Source organism: Pinus tabuliformis, chromosome 8, assembly GCF_031772625.1.
Source record: "Pinus tabuliformis cultivar Carrire ecotype Pingquan chromosome 8, CPIR1, whole genome shotgun sequence".
Taxonomy (NCBI): domain Eukaryota; kingdom Viridiplantae; phylum Streptophyta; class Pinopsida; order Pinales; family Pinaceae; genus Pinus; species Pinus tabuliformis.
In genome coordinates this window covers 1,483,214,815-1,483,237,196 of record NC_142294.1, presented here as the reverse complement: position 1 = coordinate 1,483,237,196, position 22,382 = coordinate 1,483,214,815, and the positions used below count along the sequence as shown (strand labels likewise).

At 36.2% G+C, this 22,382-nt stretch overlaps 1 protein-coding gene across 1 annotated transcript; it reads left to right on the top strand.

Moving 5' to 3' along the window:
* Positions 1-18,757: 18,757 nt before the first annotated feature.
* LOC149241430 (uncharacterized) lies at positions 18,758-21,844 on the top strand. Its single transcript, XM_089370542.1, has 2 exons — positions 18,758-19,336; positions 20,198-21,844. The coding sequence occupies exons 1-2, from the start codon at positions 18,758-18,760 to the stop codon at positions 21,842-21,844; spliced, it is 2,226 nt and encodes a 741-aa protein (XP_089226668.1).
* Positions 21,845-22,382: the final 538 nt, after the last annotated feature.

The window sequence follows — 22,382 nt, the reverse complement described above, 5'->3', positions numbered from 1 at the left end:
TCCCGGGGTGTTGGGGACTTTCGATGCCTGCTGGTTATACTAGTTCAGCAGAGGGTGTTGGCAACAGGAAGTAAATAAAATAATAAATAATAAATAATAAAAATAATACATAATACATAATTCAACATAACTTCGGGACAAAGTTCCTTAAAGGGGGAGAGTATGTAATATCCCTCTCCTTAATAATAAATAATAAAAATAATAATATAATAATAAATAATAAATAATACAAATAAATAATAATAATATAAATAATAAATAATAAATCACTTAATAATAAATAATAAAAATAATAAATCATAAATGTTAAATAATAAATGATATTTAAAAATATACAAGAAAATAAATAAAAATAATAAAAATAAAAATAGTAATAACTATACTAAAGCTCTAAATAAGAATAAATAGAAATAAAACAAAGAAAACAATAAAAAAACAGTAAAGCTATCAAAAAGAAGAAAATAAAACAAGAAAGCTAAAAATCAAAAGAAAATAAATAAAACAAGAAAGCTAAAAATCAAAGTCGCATGTAGACACATGCAGTGTGTGCATGTGGTTCCCATCCAATGTTTGCTCTATTTATTAGATGGTGAGGAGGATGGGAGGCATTCCATCTTTCCAAGATTCTATCTTTCATTCTCTTGGGAGAATGGTGTTCTAAGACATAGGAGTCACTGGCAGTAGTACGTTGATTGAGGGCTCGGGGGTGGCCAGTTGTAGCAAATCCTTGCACAATTGAGCCTACGGTTGGGTGGAGAGTCGTCCCCAAAACCTGGTTGCGGTAAGCCTACTTCTACCACAGGTAAGCACAGGTAAGCACTATTCATAGTTTGAATTTAGTTAATTAATTACATGATTGTTTCGCTAGGTAAGTGCCACTTTGATTTAAATTTAATGTTAATAAGTTAATTAGATATTTATTTTGGGCTGTTACAAAACCAGCCGAATTTTACAAAAGAAGTTGAAAGATTTTCCTAGAAGTTGAAATATTTTCCTACAAGAATAAACTAGATGAAGCAATGGGGTTGATTGGGTTGCATGTTTCAGACAACCCATTATTTCATCTTGAAGGATGTTCGACACCCAAATAAAGTTGGAAATAACTAGCTTCATTATTTGGAGGTATCAATGAGTTCCATGCATTAGAATTGGAAACTAAATTATCATCCCTAGTACTTAATGGGCATGCTTCTATTGAGGAGTATCTTACTCAATTCAGGTCTTTGTTGTCTCAATTAAAAGCATGTGGTGAGGAGAAAAAAGATGTTGAATGTATTTTCTTGATTTTGTCAAAACTAAAGGGTCATTTTCAAGTTTTTGCATCTACCTTCTATGCATCAAGGGATTCTCTTGGTGACAAATTTCAAATGCCTAGCTTTGAGATATTTTGTGATTGTCTCATACGAGGAAAATCTAAGATCAAGCAACTAGATGTTCTTTGTGGCTCTTCAAATCAATCTTTGGTGGCTCATAACTCCAAAAGGTAAGCATAAAGCTTAATTTCAACCAAAGAAAAAATATTCACAAACCCGTGAGACTCCCTCTAAGCCTAAGTAGAATATTAAGTATTCTCATCTAGTTTCTAACAATGAAGAATCCTCCTCAAAGAAAAACAAAAAACAGGAAAAGAAGAAGGCAAAAACAAATTAAATTTGTACTTTTTGTCATAAACAGGGACATATTGAAGCAAGAAGTTGGATAAAGTTGAATGCCTTAGAAGAGGCCATGAAGAAGCACAATATTTCAATAGGAAAGGGACATGATCTATCTGCCCAAGACATACATAAATGTATAAACAATTGGATACATGATTCAAGAGCTTCACATCATATGACTCCTTGTCAAGACCTACTTCCCTCTACATCATATAGAAACATATCACAAATTGCAGTTGGTGACTCTACACAACTTGAAGTCTTGGGATCATGCATTGTATAGATAACACATAGTTGCATTAAAAATGTGCTCCTAGTCCTTGAAGTTTCTACAAATTTATTGTCCATTTATCAAATCTATCATTCTGGTAATGGAAAAACTATAGAGTTTTTTCCAAATGAAGTAGTCATTCGAGAGTTGCATGGCCTGCAGTTGTTTCTACTATTGGACAAGCTAATCATGACTCTAGATTATATAAGCTTTTCTTCTTTGATCCTTCCTCTGCTTCTTCTTTTATGGCTCATATTGATTCATTGAGTAAGCTTTGGCATGAAAGATTTGGTCATCTCAATTAAGGTCCTTAACAGTCGAGTCTGCTTATGCATCCTCTCCTTATCAGTCGAGCCCCTCACCCATCGGAATGAGTGAGTGACTCCGTCGATGGCGGCCTTGACTGATAAGGACCGGCAATGGGGCTCGACTGATAAGGAGAGGAACTTTAGTTGCTCGACCATAAGGGCATGCCAGGCATAGGCATCCCACCTACCTAGCTACGAATATCCCAACCCTTCTAATACCCTACCGGTCAATAGATAATTGCAGTAGATGTACACTCAAAATTTGGTTTAAGGTCTTCTTAAGGTTTCATGTATTGATGGAGTGTGTGCAGGTTGTGACCTTGGAAAACAAAACCAAGATCCATTTCCTAAAGGGAAAACCTCAAGGGAAAAAGCATCTCTTTAGTTGGTGCATAATGATCTAATGATATTTTCAAATCCTTCTTTTTCAGAGGCCAAATATGAATTTACTTTTATTAATGATTCTTCATGATACTCTTGGGTGTATTTTCTCAAGTACAAGAGAAAAATCTTTGCAACTTTCAAGACATTTAAAGCTCTTGTCGAGAAAAAATCTTCATGCTCCATTAAAAATCTACGCATAGATAATGAGGGGCAATATGTTAGCAAGGCATTTCAAAATTTTGGCAAAGAACATGGCATTTTTAATCAACATTTTGTTCCCTACACCCCTTAGCAAAATGGTGTAGATGAATGGAAGAATAGAACACAAAAGGAGATGGCTAATTGAATGATTCATTCCAACAACTTGACACCCACTTTTTGGCTTGAAGTAGTTAAGTGTGCTAATTACATTCAAAATAGGATGCCTCATAAGGAAATTCAAAATATGACTCCAATGGAAGCTTGGACATATGAGGAGCCTGATGTATCTTCTTTCAGAGTATTTGGTAGTCCTGCTTGGGCTTTAATTCCATATGAAAAATACAGAGCAATGGAAAAGAAAAGTCAACAATTGATATTTGTTGGTTGTTGTGAGGACATGAAAGCTTATCGACTCCTTGATCCTAACTCTAAGGAAGTTTTGTTCCGAAGATTTTTTCATTTCAATGAAAATATCAATCTAGAATAATTTTCTTCCCGTACTACCTCATATCCAACTATTGATTATGGTTCTAATCATTGTGATGCTTTTATATTTATGGTAGAAGAAGAAATATTTACTGAAGATCCTCAGGTAGAAGAAAATTTTCCATCAACACCAGTAGAACCTGTACAAGAGAAACTTGTTTTGAATAATTCCTTGAGGAGAAGTCTTTGTAAGAGAAATTATCTTGATAGATTAGGCTATGATGCAACTGATTTCAATTATCTAGCCTCAAATCAACTACAGTCTAAAGGAATATCACTTTTTATTCATGTCATTTCACAGGATCCACAATAATTTTTTGAGGTTGTTGGAAAACCTGAGTGGGAAGTTGCCATGACAGAAGAGTGTTCTTCTTTAAAGATGAAGAATCATACTTTGGATCTTGTTTCTATTCCAAAGGGACACATGTTGGTCCGTTGCAAGTGGGTCTATAGAACCAAATATGTAGCAGATGGATCTATAGACAAACATAAGGCACGTTTTGTGGCTAAGGGATTTTCACAGGTTGAAGGAATTGACTATTTTGATACTTTCGCTCCTATTTCCAAGATGAACTATATTCGTCTGGTGCTTTCTCTTACAAATTCCCAAGGCTGGTCAGTTTATCAGATGGATGTTAAGCGTGCTTTTCTGCATGGTGATCTACATGAGGAGATTATATGGAGGAAACCCCTGGTTTTGTGCAGGATCCTTCACTTGTCTGCAGGCTTAGGTGATCTTTATATGGTCTCAAACAAGCTCCTAGAGCTTGGTATGGGAAGACGGATAGTTTTCTACTTTTCTTAGGGTTCAATCATTGTCACTCTGACCCAACAATATATATTAAGAGACATATATGTAATTTATTGATTCTAGTTCTGTATGTGGATATTCTGATCCTCATAGGAAGTTCTTCATCTATGATTCAAAATGTTAAGGAAGCATTGATGGAATCATTTTCTATGATAGCTATTGGTTTTATACACTAATTTTTGGCTTACAGGTTCAACAATCTTCAAAAGGAATCACCATCTTGCAGCAGAAATATGATTTTGATTTACTCCAACATTTTTTCATGGCTAATTGTGAGCCTTCACCTACTCCTTTTCGGTTTGGTGTTATTCTTACTACTAATTGCACCACTACCAAGATGGATCCTATATTGTATCGCTAACTTGTTAGAATTCTACTTTGTTTGACACACACCCAAGCTGACATTGCCTATGCATTCAAGATTGTCTCTAGATTTTCTCAAGATCCTCATCAGAGTCACTGGAAAGGAGAAAAGAATATTCTTAGGTATATTCAAGGAACTTCAAATTTTGGTATTCAATATATTGTTGGTTATCCTAATCTTATAAATTTCACTGATTCTGATTGGGCTGGATCAGTGAATGATCGAAAATCCATCTCTGGATTTTTTTTTTTGTCTTGGATCTACTCCTGTTGCTTGGTCCTGCAAGAAACAACAAGCAATTTCATTACCTATTGAAGAAGTTGAGTGTAGAGTTGTAGTTCTCACAAGTCAAGAAGTTCTTTCGTTACGAAAGTTATTGCTTTAGTTTGGAATTCAACAGGATCAACCTCCTCTCTTATGGTGTGATAATCAAAGTGCAATACAAATTTCTAGAAATTCGGTGGAGCATCAACGGAAAAAATACATTGATTCATAAGCACTTAATCCACCAACTTATTCAAGATGGTGTTCTTAGCCTAGAATATGTACCTACTGAAGAACAAATAGAAGATATTTTTACAAAGTCCTTGGCATCACCAAGATTTCTTCAGTTACACCATATGCTTGGAGTAAAGGAATTTGTCCCTTGGGGGTCATCTTGAGTCCTCCTTCCTTCATCTCTTCATTTTATTTCCTTCTTTATTTCTTATGAAATGTTGTATATGGATAACTAAAAAGGTTTAGTTGTTGGGACCCATTCTTTGTGTTCATTTTTCTTTATTTTCCTCCCTATGTTTCACTTATGGGGGTTGTTAGAGTTCCAATAAATATTGAAACTTGTAAGCTTACGTAGCAATCTTATCATCTATGTTGTCAGTCTTATCACTAGAAGCCTATATTGTTCCTATAAATTAGGTTCATGTATAACTCATTTCTCAAGCAATGAAGTGTGTTTTCTCTTCATTCTTCATCTTGTGATCTCTTGGTAGAAGGATTGTTTAGCTTTGCAGTCTGATCCTTGGGTATTTTGATATTGTTTCAATATCTGAAATTGAAATTGAAATTTCTTTCCTTTTCCAAATTTGTTCCTTATTCCAAATTCTACATAGAAATTTCTGCCTAATTCTTGTTAAATACGAATTGGGAAGAAATGAAATAACAATACGTAATTGGGAAAAATCCCTATAAAATTGGTTTGCACTATAAAAATTCCTTTTATCCTTTTGTCTTCATAATTGTTGACGTCAAAGAAAATATCTAATGGGACTAATTTCATGGGCAAGATATTGAAAACATCGTTCTGCATTTCATTTTCATCATCAAAGGAGTTTATTGCAGGGAAAATCTCCTCTGGATTCTGGTACTGCTAGAGCTCATGAAGATTTGTTTTTGGCGCACAAGAGATGACACCATCACAATAGAATAACCACAAGACACCTCTAGTGTTAATAAAGAACTTGCATTTAAGACTTCTAAACTGTTCAAATTAAATCACCCAATCTTAGATGACACCTAGGCCTCAAAGCACCGTTTTACTCACATTAAAGTATTGTAACTGCTTTCATAAATACTCAAACCAAAATATCTCACTTCCCCTTATGCTCAACATATATATATATATATATATATATATATATATATTCACACCAAATCAAACTCTTAACAAGGAAGAAACCCACCAGTAGTACGTGTGGGTTCACTGAGAATATCATTGACATTGGATATTCATATTTCTCTGGGCTCCTCTTGTGAATATATTTCACTTGGGACAATTATCTTTTATTTCAAACCATGTGTCTATCGTGATTAATTTATAACCATCTATTCGTCTTGAGTCGTAGCTCTGTTGTTTTCTTATGGAAGTTAATTGCCCTATGCCTAATTTTTTTTTCTTTCCAAATTTAGTTTTTGCAAAGGTTCTTGCAAAATGGAGGGTCTGTTGTCAAGAACCAGTTGCCAGGGCAGCTGCAAGGATAACATGAATGGACACACACACATATTGCAGGCTAGTATGATTTTAAGGTCGCTCACCGCGACTCTCAATATGACATGGATTTATGTCCAAAGTCATTATGGTCTACATTGGTTTTAGAATTTTAGAGTCGTTGTGTCATATCCCACTTTGGTTGAGCGATTTAAAGGTTTGATTCAAAGTCCAATGAATGAAGCGTTCAGGGATATTGGTCCTCTCCATTATATATGGGAACGATGAAGAAAGTTAAAATAAACGATGAGAGGATATGTAATGCGATTTAACAATAAAAAAAGCACCGGGATTAATGTCATTGAATAAGAAAATGAAAATAGGATTTTGATGGAAAGAAAAGAGAGTGGATCACACTTCACACTATGGAAACCGATTGAATAATAAAATAGATAATATAGATACAAATTTGGTGATTAAGAATGGTATTGTCTACCAAGGTTGTAATTTTGTTTGGAAGTTTTTTTTATGACAGAAATGGATTCAACGCAATCAAGAACATAATGATTTAATATAGTTTAACACAAATTATAAATCTTACACTAATTAGAATTTATTTTAATTGTGAATTTATTATAAATTAAGTGGAATAGGTGTAAAGATTTCATCAAATTTTGATCCCTCTTTATGCATAATAGGTTTAGAATTAAGACATATTTAATATGTCACATGTAAACGCTATACTATCTTTTTTTATGACAAGATCTCAATTGAATTTATGTTGATAGAATCCACACACATAGTTTTTTTTTTTTTTTCAAGTTGGCATATATGGGATATATTTGTTTACTTGTTATTTCTCTATTTGCCTTAGACATCGGATATGGGATGGAAACACAGGATATTGAATTTAATCATGGAAGTAGTTTTAACATATTCCAGAGCAAGCTAGCTGTTAGTGACCTGATTGTAGTCTAGTTTCAAATTGGTTGTAGAATTTTGTTGGATTTATATCTCTTTCCACCAAAGCGCACTGGCTCGTAGTGACCTTGATGTGTGCTAAAGATGGGTTGGGCTTTTTGTTGAATTTGTATGCTTCATCTGGTGTCTTTTATGGACATTTTGAATATTTTTATTTTGGTATATGAGTGATAATGTGTTATCTTTCATTGGATCATATGTTGTAATAATCTTGTGGGTTATAGAACTATGGACTATGTAAACAAATTTTATTTAATATAGAGGTTGTTGGTTTTTTTAATTGAAAAATGTTAACTCTATGTTGACAATGAAAGGAATTACATATCTCCCTCATACTAAGCAACACATCATAAAAATGTTCAACCACCATGCTTCAAAAGCGATAAAATCCTAATAGGCGCAAATATTCCTAGAATTTTGATCAGTTTTAGTCCAATAAATTTAGAGCCAAGATATTTCTACAAAAATTCTTAATACGCCACTTGTCAACTCCATGACACTCCATATTAATAGTCACCTATTAACTCCATGTTAGGAAATGAATCATTACACATCTCCTTCATACTAGATTGTAGAAAGTGTCTTTCCACACAATTCGCTGATGTCTAATGAAAATTCTATCTATTTTTTAGGACCATTTGGGCTAGTGTATAAAAGTAAACAAAGTTGAAAAGAGATGAGATATGAGGGTTATTAACCTTTTTTTTCTTTAATGTCTAGCTAGTGATGGATTAACATGACAAAATGTTTACTATTATAAACAATCAACTTTGTATAAGTTCAATAATATATTGTTAATAGAAGTGTAGAAGTGATTAAGTGCTTCTTAATTGAAATCAATGTCACAAATGGTTGGCTAGAAAAGTGTGTACTTAAGAAACTAAGTGTAACATCAACACATTGAATGAACAATAAATTGGTGTATGTAGGTAACAATGAACAATGAACAATCTAAGTATGATGACAAATCATAATTCCCAAGATTGTTCAATTGTACATCAATCATCGATACAAATTAATGAATTACAATAAATGATAAGAATTAAAGTGTTGTCAAAATTTTTAGTAATTCAAGTCATGAGAACCATGATACTAAATTCGATCTCAAAAAGAATAAAATGACAAGTTTGGTGAAAACTTGCCTAAAATATGAAACCATTTACAAGTGAAAAAACACATATTTATGTGTGTTTGAATTATCAAATGCTCTAAATGAGGCATACCTAATAATTAGCCTTAGACATGATGGTTGAAGTTAAATGATCCCTCCAATCCTAGAATTAGGTTGACTAGGGTATTTGTTAACTTGGTTCAAATTGATATTTAACATAGAACCTGTATAAACCTAGTTAAATTTAATCACTTGATTAAAGAGGCCTGCCAATACTCCTATGAGTTCTAGCACCTTGTCGATGTACACTAGATTGTTGGTGTAACACCTCCTCCCACATTTACCCATTTTTACAACCTCTCCATGGTAAACATGAAACTAGTGTCACTATGACATGACCTGAACTCCAATATCTAGTTACGGAAGTGGGGCCAACAAATCGACAACAAAAAAACATCCCTCAGGGAATACAGACCACTCAGGAGCTTGCAAACCACTCCATATGGTTAATCCCTGAGATGGAACTTTTTTCTCAAGGGAAACTCCCCAACCACACACACAACACAACTTCAGTGCAGTTAGAAGGATATAACCGCATGCATGAGCCTACTTCCATGTGGTTATGACCGAAATTTCCGAATTCAGAGGGTGTGGTCGTGAGATCTGAGCCATTTTTTCAGGCCACCAATATCAACTTGAGATACTAAAAAAGGTATAATTCCTATAAACTCAGTTTACCACCATATATACACATTTACTCAATTGTGAATGTGAAGAATCTGAAAGTATATGATCCTTCCATGCTAAATCAGGAAGAGGAGTAGGTCCTACCTTTTGTGGAGGATTTGGCACCAGATGCTCAAGCAGAGTTGACAGGAGATACAATTTTGTAGAAGAGGTCTAAAACTACAAGATTAGGGAAACATGACCTTTGGTAGATTGAGTTGAAAGATGATCTAGATGTATGAAGGAACAAAATGAAATACAAAATTAAACAAAATCATAAAGCTACCGCGAAAACAAAACTTCAATTTATTAATAACAAAATACTCAAACTATTTACATGTGAAATGGAAAAAAAATAGCTCGGGCGATGGTCCCTTATCTCTGAGAATAGATGTGATGGATACATGCCTTCTGAAATGTGTTAAAATGAGTCTTGGAGGCCTTTCTATAATTGAAACAAAAATGGGAAATCCCTAAACATCCAAAAACCTAACCATAGGAGATGAATCACCAAACATTTGTAGGTCCCGTTAGGATTAGTTAGAACACCAAATCCTTGGGGTCGTAGTTTGGCCATATGATCTCTATTTGGTGTGCATGATACCTTGTTAGAAATATCTATCCAAGGACACCAAATTTTCTAGGAACTCCCCTATTGATGGTCTATAAGATTGCTGCATTTTTCAAAAACATGTCGTTTAGGGCCTCAAAACGACTTTAGAAGTTTAAGACCCAAAAAAATTCCAAAAATAGTAAACTATGCTATAATTCAGAAAAGTCAAAGAAACAATGTTGGGGGTCCAAATGGAATAGGTGGGCGTCCACCAATATCTACCTAGATCTATGTTCCCCCCTTAGGAAGCAATGGTCCCCATTGCATTGAGTGTCTCCATGAGATGGGGAAACTTCTACTAAACGTGGTCCTTGGTGAGCCACTTTCCTTGGTGCAGGAGCTGGCTAGCTTTGACAACCCAATATAGTTGGATCCTATACTGGTGATTGTTTTTAATCTATGTGTCCATGATCCAATCAATTGTGGCTTGTTCCATGCAATTTGGGTTGAGCTTTTTTGGTGTCAGTTGCTCAGAAATATATGATGTGTCCAACAATGGTGGAAAGTATGGCCGAAGGAGATCCACATTAAACACTAAGCGCAAGCCAAGGAATGGGGTAATTCTAAGCTCGAAAGTGTTGTCTCCGACAACCTTGGTGATGGTGTAAGGCTCATATTGAATTGGTCAAAGTTTTTGATGGACTCTGGTAAGGCATTCTTTCTACAAATGCAACCAAAATTTTCGCTCACCTAAAACTTATGTCACACCCGATGTTAATCATTTTGTTGTTTGTAATTGAATTGGCTTTATCCAAGATGTTGTGAACCTGCTAGAGGATGTGTTGGATACGTTCAATGAACTTGGTTTCTTTATCAACCTCAGACTATACATGTGTAGACTCTGCCTGTGGAGTCACATTAGGCATGGAAACATCAATCGAACACAATGGTTGAAATACCAAACCCACTTGAAAGGGACTACAACCTATCAAGCTATGGAGAGCTTTGTTATAGTTGTGTTGCACATAGGGAAGGCTCTCATCCTAGGTTCGTGGATGCTTGGAGTTGTACATGTGTGCACTATCATCATGTTGACAACCTTAGTCTAGCCATTAGTTTGTGGATGGAATGTAGTTGACTTGGTGAGCTTGGTGTCCAATAATGACTAGAGGCTCTGTTATGTGGACTAATCCTTCTTACGAACAAGAGCGATCTCCCTAGACTTCAAAGAACCCTAGTAACAAACAAACATGAACTGCTACTTTTCTCTAGACTCTTATTGTCTGAAAACAAATAAAATGATAGAGGCCTCTTACCGATTTAACGAAATAATTGATGAAGTCCCTCAACGCTTTCAACCACTTGCTCCTCGATGATATAGATTCCCTCTCGTCATTCCTGACAACTTCTCCATAGCATCCTAAAAGAGATCTGAATAGACAAAGACAAACAAGAGATCAAAGCATACGACATATAATCAAAGAGATAAATGAACTAATTAACCAATTATATATCATAAAATGATAAATATGCAACCAAAACCTATGTAGGTGATCAAGGAATCCTATAAATTAAATTAATGAAGATGTAATTGATGAAGAGCAGTTACTTGCATATTCTTAAAACTAGAGAAAATACTTAAAACCATACAACCTTGATGTTACAAGTCCCTTCTACAATCTCCAACTCTCTTCCTTGCAAGAAAATCCTTCCAACCTAATCTCAATAGCATAAACCTACTTCCAATAGTCCTCCCCCAATCCTCAGACCTGTAGTAGCTTTATAGGCCAAGCATGGGAAGTTTTGGATCCATTCTCCAAGGGATGAGATTCATTATTAGTGGGATAGAGCTTCCACAAACGAAGGGGATTTACTCCATGATGGGAGGGATTAGTATTGAATAGGCACCCATTTGAAGCTTGTTGGTTGGGATAGATGATACCAACAATGCTTATAGAATTTACTTTTTATATTTACGTACTTCAAGTAATGTTCGCAAGTCATAGTGTAAGGCAGTGCATACTTTTGCACAACTATTAATGGCCTTCTCTACATATGTGTAGAAATCAACTAGGGAACTATGCAGGTAGCCAAAAACAAGGTTTTGTACCATGGAATCTAGGAAATCCACTTTCTTTGGTATGATTTAGATTCAAATTTGGCAAGGAATGCTCTGGGACACATTTGTGGATAGCGAAAGATCCAAACCGATGGTCATTTGCCTAATGCGACAAAATGATGTTTAACATGATCGACCAGAATGTGCTCAAGATCCTGCTATCCCAATCTGATTTGATGGTCTGTGGGATCCAAAAATGTACATGCACTTGTTCAAAGAAGAGTTTGGAAGTGTCCTCTGTTGTAATACTCTTCTTGTAGGCTACCAATATAGCCAGCTTATAAAATCTATCCACAATTACGAATACACAGTCCTTACTGTGCTTGGTGGAAGGGAGGCCAAACAGATAGTCCATGGAGATGGATTCCCAAGGTTGGCTGGGAGTAGGAAAAGGGGTGTATAGGCCTCTCCTCTTGATGTTTGGCTTGGTGATGGCATAGGGAATGAAGGATCTGATATATTTTCCAACATCCTATTAGAGTTTTGGCCAATTAAAATACTTTTGTAGTACTACCATAGTTTTCTCCACAACAAAGTGTCCTACGACCCTACTATAGAGTGCCTCCCAAATCAACTTTTCATGCTCGCTTGAAGGAACACAAAGGTTTTATAAGAGCCCTATCCTAAGGTCTTCTAATAGATCTATTTCTGATGAATTTAAATGCAATAAGAGACAATAGTTTACTTTCTTACAAGACTTTTAAACAAATAAAATTTTACCATTTACATTCTAATCCTTATAACTTATGGTGAACATTTCATTTTAATAATTTACATGAGTAATCTATAGAGGAATACCTGTACCGGTGGTTGGTGGAGATGCCTTTGAGCTACTGCTCTTGCTGAACACTCCTCTTGACTAACCCAACTAGATTTACCTCCTAGCCAACTAGGAAATAATTCTTAGCCCAGAAAACCTCCACAGGTTCCCTAGCCCTCCAAGCCCAAGTCCAATCAGATTTAGTGTGTGTGTCCAAGATGAATGATCTAGACCAAGATGAACAATATTTCCCTCCTCTCAACAACCCAAGAAACCTCCACAGGTTCCTAAGGTCTCCAAAATCACAACAAATCCTAAAATCACAACCAACCCCAAAATCATAAGCAAGACCCCACCTCCCCCTTTTCTCCCTTCCCCCTTCCTTTTTTATACCCTCCCTCTCTTCTCCATCTCAACCACCTCTCATTATTGTCATTAACTTCTCATCCATCCTTACAATTTAATTCTCTTCTCCCAAGTAGAGCTAGGAGTACATTTAGAAATGTGACATGAATATAAAATTGGGAAATTAATGGGAGAGGACCATGTCTTCTCCCAAGTAAATATGAAAGTACATTTAGGAATATATATATCTATATCTATATATATATATAAATGGAGAGGACTATGTCTTCTCCCAAGTAAATGTGAGGGTACATTGGGGAATGTGAGATGAATATATATATTGATAATTAGTTGGAGAGGACCATGTCTTCTCCCAAGTAAATGTGAGGGTACATTGGGGAATGTGAGATGTAATTAAATGGAGAGGACCATGTCTTCTCCCTAGTAAATGTGAGGGTACATTGGGGAATGTGAGATGAATATATATATTATTTGAAATAATGGAAGGAGACCATATCCTACCTAAGATTCAATTTGAGAAGGTAAGTTGGGAATTTGAATAATAGAAATCATGAATTTTATATTAGACCAATATTTCTCAATATTTTCAGATAATGTAAACATTAATAAAATTTGCAGGATAAGATTTAAGTGGGGCATTACATACACCCCTCCTTCAAAAAAACTTTGTCTCGAAGTTCGAATGAAAAGATACAAGGAGTTTGAAAGCATAGCAAACCAGAGAGAGTTATAGAAGTAAAATTTGATATGTCAGACAATGACATTACTTCCCATTAAGAGTCTCCAACTGATCTATATCCTCCTATCCATCCTGACCTACTTCCATTCCCACCCTATCCATCCTTCGCTGCTTTATCAGTGGCAACAACCATACTAACCATTGATAAAACCGACATGGTGGAAGTGTCGAATACATCGACCTAACTTCCCTGGCAGGAAATTGGCAATCATCATCACACGTCTAGGGGAGCATGTCCACCACTGCCCTCCCACGATTCTAGGTTTCAGAGGATACACGGTGGGAAATGCCTCCACCCCTCCTTACAACTAGGGTCAATGCCCTAACACGGACTACACTACAGAGCTGGTTGGACTTGTCATCAAATAATCCAGTCAGGTCATCTTGCCACCTGTCATTTGCATTTTACTTGTTGTCATAAGAGTGCATATCAAGTAGATATCAAATGTAGTATAACAATGCACATTATACCTTCCCCATGAGATGTCTTGACCTTCCCTTAATGGAAGAGTAGATCTCGGCTATGATATAGTTTATTCCCCCTACGGTTAGCTCCCATTCATGCATTTATATAACAACAAGACATATAATCATCACATCATTAAGTCTAGTATCCATGTGTCAATTTTGTGGTTCATACTGGAAACAATCATAATTTCACTACGTCATTCATTAGATAAATCATATCCACTTAAGCCATACATGAAACAACAATAGCTCTAATAAGTCATGTACTAGATAAATCATCACCAAGTAAGTCATACATTTAGGACATACATCAACCATTTCTATCATCAATATCAAATCTATCAACTAATTAATATAAGTAGTTTCACGTGTCAAACCAATGCATCAATATTACATAATGTTCATAAATAAATAACATGGAATTGCAAAATAGAACCTTAACATAGGTAGTTGTCTAAGTCAAAATGGGCATCATAGATGCTCATGTGACAACCTTGTGGAACCCCTTGATAATAATTAGAGTTGAAACAGATTTAGTGTCCCCATGGAAAATAGCATTTGAACCTGAATATGCTATAAGGTGGTACCAAAACCAAAATATTGGCAAGCAACTGATTAGTGCACTATCAATTCTACTAGAAGGCACTAGTATAAATACCTTAGTCTCACTCTTCCAATTTGTTGGCTTTTCATCTTCCAAACGAATTAGTTAACTTGAAAATAAAAGACTCAACTTCAGAAACTGTTTCCCTCAGGATTTTCATACTTTATTTTTTTTTGTAAATTGAGAGAAATGTCCTCTAAATGTCAAAGGTTTTATATATTTAATCATTGTTTACTAGTACTAAAACAATTTCACAATATATATTGCAGCTCACAATATGACCAGACAAATGAGAAATAAATAAACGAATGGAATAATTTCCTTTGCCCTGCTGCTATTAGTATTTCCCCTCTAAATGGCACTGCATTTCTAAAGATGCCTACTCCTTTCATAAGTGGCCAGTGACCACAAAAGTTGCGAAGAAAGTTGAGGGTCCTTTTGTCCAAAACTAGAGACACATTGTTTTTGACGACATTTTTATTCAACACTAGAATAAGGGTAAAAGTGTATCCTAATATTTTCACGGGTCTTTTATTGACTAAATAAGCTTCCATTCTAAAATCCCAAATTCTCTACGAATTGATCTTCTCATTTAATTTAAGATCATTAAAAACAACTATCACAATAAGCCTTACACAAGTCCATAGTATTCAATCTATGTTTTCACTAGAAAATTATACCACCCATAGAATAATCATTAACGAGACATATAGGATATTTCAACACATCCTAATCTGAATTCCCATGCTTCCTAGTCGTTTACTTCTCAAACTCGAGATTTGTTATTATGACTTCCTCCATGAAGAATGACAAATATACTATCTGAAAGATAATCCTACTATCCGAATGGAAAATCTACTATATCTTAAATAAGAATAATGATAATCTATTATGCACGGAATTAAAAGCCACCCTCATATGTAAAATATAACTAACTACATTCTTTAGATTGGGACACATTTAGGGTGTAAATTACTAGCTCAAAAATGCAATTTTCAATGCAAATATTGTTCACACCATCCATATATTTAATAGACACTGAGGTTGGCATCAAAACAAAGACCTTAGGTATAGATTAGTGGGAACAAAACTGCAATTTTCAATGTAAAAAAAATAGTTCAAATCATTCTTCAATCAGAATTCTGAGACCATTACAGAATTTGTTCAAGTGACACATCCTTCAGCCAAATTTAATCATTGTGATGTGGCATACTTAACTATACAATTCATGAACTTGGGCTACAAGTTGAAATAGAATAGCTACATCTTCACAAACCAACCATCATAGCTTGACCATAGATCCCTCTGAATGTCGGGAAAGTGACCTTGCCCATAACAATCAATCTATCTGCAACTTGCTAACTTTCCTATCATTAATTCTTTGGTTCAGGTGCCAAAGTCATCCAATCATAATCATATAGTTTCCATGCATCTTCTCAGATAACAGAGATATAATGAATCATCAGAGTCATTGGATCAACATACTTCATCAATCTACTCATTTTAAGATGATACAATATCACACTACAATTTGTATCAACAAACTTCCAATCACCAAATCCCAACAATACACACGCACGAGAACTCTCTCTCACATGCTCTTCCTGTTTAACAACAACTTATAAACAATAATTATTCAACTGACAAACATCAATAGCAGTATCATTCCTACATCAATAGTACCTTTATATTACTGATATCACAAGTACTTCTGACTGTTTGAAGATACTAAGTGACTTTGATCTAAATTTTGCCTTGGTTTTGGCCTATGTTGTGTGGCTATGGTTAGTGTCTTCTTCACCAATGCTCTTGTCTTTGTCTCAAGCAATAATGTTGTTGCATCAATCCATTCACTAGGGGTGCCCCCCTTGATACTTATCTATATGCATTAATGGTTGATGTTCTAGATGACATGTTGGAATCTACTCCTATTGCAGGGTATCCCTTTTCAAGTTGCTTTGTGGCTAATGGCTATGTGGGATTGGTGTCTTTAACACATTAGAGCAAGTTGCAAGTTTAGCATCATAAGGACCTTCCCTTTGCTAGGAAGTCCCATGTTGTTGGACACATTCTTTAGGCTCCCCATGCCTATTATGCTTATTTTTGGTTCCCGTTACCCACCAAAAGTGGGCAACCCATAGAAGATAATTTTTGTCCCCTTTGGTTAGCTAGCCACCAACAACCCTATGATGATACATAGATAGCTTTACTTCAGGGCTCTCCGCCTATGCTCCAGTTAGTGCTCTCTCCCATCTAGCATGCTTCTTGAAGGAAGGTGGGCCATCGATCAAAAGGTATGTTAAATTTTTTTTCTTTAAGCCAACAAACTGGCACCTAATTCCTAGAAAATTTATCACAGATATACTAAATAAAAGCACAACTAGGTTCTTAAAAAAATATTCAACAGAAATAAAATACTAACCAGTCCCAATCATACATTTGACACACAAATATTCCCCAATCAACAACTCTTCATTAAATCTTAATCAGAACCTACTTGGGCTCCCATCCTAGGATAATGGCCCAATTGAGGAAAATACATATAAAACATACCCTAAAATTATCCAGTTGATCAAGCCCTAAATTTTTCCTTGATCTTCTTGGATGAGCAAGATCTTCTATGCTGCACCCCTGCGCCTTCCTCGGACTTAGGACACTTAAGTATCTCATTCCTCATGATAAAATCTATTTCTTAATGTCTTGTGTCGTTGTATGGTGTGCCTTTCTCCTCTTCTTAGCCTTGCCTTTATAATTTCTCTCATTGAGCAAAATCACTAACGCTAATCTTTGAAATGATGGACGGCCAAGATTAAAATCAACGGTTGAGACTAAAACATAATCACTTAAGTAAATATTTTACTTTTCCAAATTTTCTTTAGCTCGGTATCCAACATAATTAATTATGTGTCTTTCCTAAGCTAGACTCAGGCTAAATTAAACAAAGCAACTCATTCAATACTTGAGCTAGTATCCTAAGAAGATTTTGGACAACTTTTGCATGCTTAGACACTTAAGCGTATGCAAAAGTACATGCTCCAGCAACAATCATCAACAAGGTACACTAACCATTTATGTAATCATGTGTTTTCATTTAATGTTAAACGCATTCTAATATGAATCATAGGCTAAGTTGGAATATTAACCACTCATAATTGTACCCTTATTCCCGCACTTCACTTGGGAGGTTATCCTTTGATCTTATTCCAGTGTTACCTCCCTTGAGGCCTTTTCTTTCCCTTGTTCAGGAGAGGCATGACTAGGAGGCACTAATTGATATAGAGTGCCCAAAGTAATCCATACTTGATCATTTTCCATCTATCACTGATATTCATTTCCTATTTCAAGGCATTGAAGGGATTCTTCAATTTATTGAACAGAATTGAGCCTAATCATCTATCATACAATTCACATATAGAGTTAGTCACATATGTACATCATTACAATGCGGCTCTCCCATTAGTGGGGAAAATATTAAGGATGTTGCCATGCAAAGTGTTTATGCTCCTCCAATTGGTCAATTTTATTATGCATTCTCTATGTTTAAGATTTTCTCAATATCACCAACCAAGCACACCTCCCTAATCTATTCAACTTTGTTGTGTTCTCGTAATCTTTCCTCTGACTCACACACTGGTGTTCCAAAATTAGACATTTCCAAGGAACAAATAAAATCATTATGATTGATGGATTACTGCGGCAGTTTGCTTGCTTTCTTTGAGTATTGTAGCTATTGATAACTAACTTCCACATAGATTTTTCCTTTTGGAAATGGAACACTCTCAGATAATGAGTTCCCTTCAAAGCAGTCTTCCCCAGTTGGAGCCATAAAAAAAGATTGTGAATTGTGTCAGGTTGATTTATCTGAACTGGAAAATGATCAATGTACCCATGTGATCAGTAACAGTGGCCAACTCAGAGAAGACCATATGAATATTACAGGTTTGAAGACAGATTTCTCAAGACCAGAGGACACCCTGACAGAATCTACTGTGGCAGCTAATACTGTGCTTGATACTTCTTCCTATTGTGATGGGCATCGAAGAAAAAGGGGCAGGGTTGGTTGCAAGATGGTCAAGAAGATAAAAGTTGGTTTTTTGGACTTACACAAGCACTGCATTGATTCCAATTGCCAGGTTCAGCAGAAAGGAATACATAATATGGGGGAAGACGCAAGCTCAAAAGGTTACATGATAGTGCCTGGCAGCCCGAGTGCATCCTGGAGTAAAAGTGAGGAAGATTTATTCATACTTGGGCTGTATATTTTTGGGAAAAATCTTAAAGCAGTGAAAAGATTTGTGGAAACTAAAGAAATGGGGGATATATTAGCACACTATTACGGCAAGTTCTTCAATACAGAGTCATATTGCAGATGGGCAGAATCTAGAAAGACAAGAAGCAGAAAGTGTATCCAAGGCCAGCGCATTTTCTCTGGATGGCGGCAAAAGGAATTGTTGGCACGCCTTTTTCCTGACATACCTGAGCATTTGAAACATGAGATCCCAGAGGTAAAGGTTTCTCGTCAAAAATTCAATTTGTTGTGTAAATGTAAAAATGGTATGCTGTCGTTAATAATACAACAATGGAATGCTGATATGACATTTTAATTTCCATGACACCAATTTAGTTTAATTGGGGTGCAAATAGAGTTTGCATTATGATGTGATGATACATCTTGTAACTGATACATATGAACTGAATTTCATAATCCAGTTGGATCAGATTAATCTTCTTGGTTCTGCAATAGATTTAACCTAAATGACAAATTAACCTATGATGAGAAACATGTGGACAACGTTCACAAATTAACATATGATGAGAAACATGTGGACAACGTTCACAAATTAACATATGATGAGAAACATGTGGACAACATTCACAAATTAACCTATGATGAGAAACATGTGGACATGCCTTTGAAGATCTGCGTTATGAACTTTAAGGAATTTTCTTGCGTAGGCACATGCTGCTCCCTTGTATGTTGCCCAAGAAGCTGTAAAGGGATGTTTTTGTTTACTTTTTCCAGGCTCAGCCTTCTTCCTTGTATGAAATCCCAGGGATTTGTAAAGGGAAGCTCATTCGCCTCTCCCATGTTTTGTCTCTCATTGGGATTTGCTGTTCTTGGGAGTCTGGTTTTAGATTTTGGGCTTTGTCTTTTAATATTTTATCCCTTGATCCAATTTTGTGGTGATAGCCTATCTGCTGTCCTTATTTTCGTAATATTCTCGATTTATGTTTTTGCTCAATACAATTATGAAACACATTTCAAAAAAAAGTCTCCCAGTTGCAAAGTATATTGCCTTACTACTATTATGATATTTTGAATGTTCTTACAGCTATAGGGTCTCACAGGTTTTTCTGATAAACAGGTAACAAAGGCATTCAATGATGGAAGAGTTTCTATGGAAGAGTTTGTTGCAAAGCTGAAAGCATTAGCAGGACCAAATGCACTTGTTCAAGCCGTGGGAATTGGCAAAGGCAAGGAAGATCTTACTGCGGCTGTCATACACCCAACAAAGACAAACCCAGTCAGCACTTCTCGTTATGAAATTCCTACAGGCAAGGCATGGTCCGAGCTTTCTACTGAAGAGATTATTAAGTTTGTAATTGGATATTTTAGGCTTAGCAAAGCTCAAGCAGATGACTTATTTTGGGAAGCAGTGTGGCCTCGTCTCTTGGCAAAGGGATGGCATTCTGAGAAACCCGACAAAGGTGCCTATGAATTGAGGCAGCGTTTAGTGTTTCTGATCCCTGGTGTACAGAAGTTTTCAAGAAAAGATCTAACAAAAGGAATTCATTATTTTGATTCTGTTAGTGAGGTTTTAAGCTGGGTGGCATCAGATCCAAGGCTGCTTGAACTAGACACACATGGTATAACAGGAGTCGAAGTGAAGCCAGAATGCTTCCATACTTCTGAGAATGCAGATAAAGAAAATGGGCATGCAGGCCATCCCTGTTCCTATCTTCAACCTAAACAAGTACAATCCTTTATATTTACAGTTGTTGACACCAGTCTAACATCACAAGGAGTAGGAACACCTAGGATACGAGAAAGAGTGACGTTGCCTCTGGATGATGGCTCTGATAGGTCTCAAACTGTGTCGTGGGAAACAGAAGATACAGACAATTTAGGAATACTACCATCTCAGCAATGGAAACATTGCACACATTATGCAGAGGGGAATTCATTGAACTGTAATTTGGAAAAGTCAGCCCGTGTTGTAGTTGATCATGAAAGCTCGGGTGAGAGGAATGAGATTTTTGGAATGTGCAAGGAACCAACCCCTGATCAGAGGGATTGCCTGCTCTCTCCCTTGAAGCAGAGGGAACTAACTACCTGTATAAAATACAAAGAGGATAAAAGTGCTGCTAGTTTGGTAGAATATTGTGAGTCAAAAGATCAAACAACAATGCTGAAATTTGACCCCAAGGAAGAATCTCCTCTTTTAGGTGCCAGTCCATCAGAAATAAGCATATCCCTACCATCTTCAACTCAAGCAAGTGCCGGGAGAAGCATCAATACTACTTCTCTGAGTACAGATTCGCTTTCTGGAAATAAGATCAATAACAATTCTCAGAATTCTAGGATATGCAAATTGACACCTGAGATAGTGCCTGATTTGAACCTACCCTATGATCAACCAATAAACATGAAGATCAATTCTGTCTCAGATATAAGCAGTCAGGTCTCACAAGCTTCAAAGTCTGAAGAAACTTCTTATTCTGAGGCAAATTCTGGGCATTCTCAGGAAGTGTTTAATAATCCAGGAGTTGCACAGTCCTCAAGTCCTGATCCAGATGAAAGCCATTCTATCAAGCCACAAGAAAACAATGAAAGTACTCTACAGGGAAATGTACGAAGGCAAAGCACAAGGGTCCGCCCCTTGACTACAAAAGCATTGGAGGCTTTTGCTTGTGGTTTTTCCTCTCCTAAACGGCGGAGAAAGGGTAATGAGAAAACTTTGAATCCAGATGGTTGCCGCATGAAATCTAATGCGTTCTCCGAATACTCATAGTTCAGAAAGCAGTGACATTCTTCTAGGTCACCAGAATACAAGTGTGGAGTCTGTCGAGGATGATGACACAGTAACAGTCAATTAGGTGTTAAGTCGGAGGTTATGTACAAATGGGTAAACCTACTCTTTGAGGAAAGGCCCATAGACATATTTCTACTCAGAAAATAAAAAAGATGCAGAAGGAATTTCAGAGTGCAGAGTGGCCACACCAAAGGTCAGGCGGGCGAGGGAATGCCACGTAGTCTCGTTCCCTGGTCACTGAAGGACAGGTTCCCTACATCGGCACTTGAAATTCTGAAGCAGAGAAGCCTCTGGAAGAACAGCAGCAGAACGATGATGGCTGGGAATTCACTGTTCCCAAGCCCGACCTACCATTTTTGTTTTTGCAAGGCAGGATAACCCAGTTGATTTTTTTAGCAGAAGCATGCTATTGGGAATATGAACCGTTTCATTGTTTACGAGAAAAATGGGGTTCAGATTGAATGAAATGCATGCATATGCTCGGAGTGTAAACCATACTGATCGATTTCCAAGCATC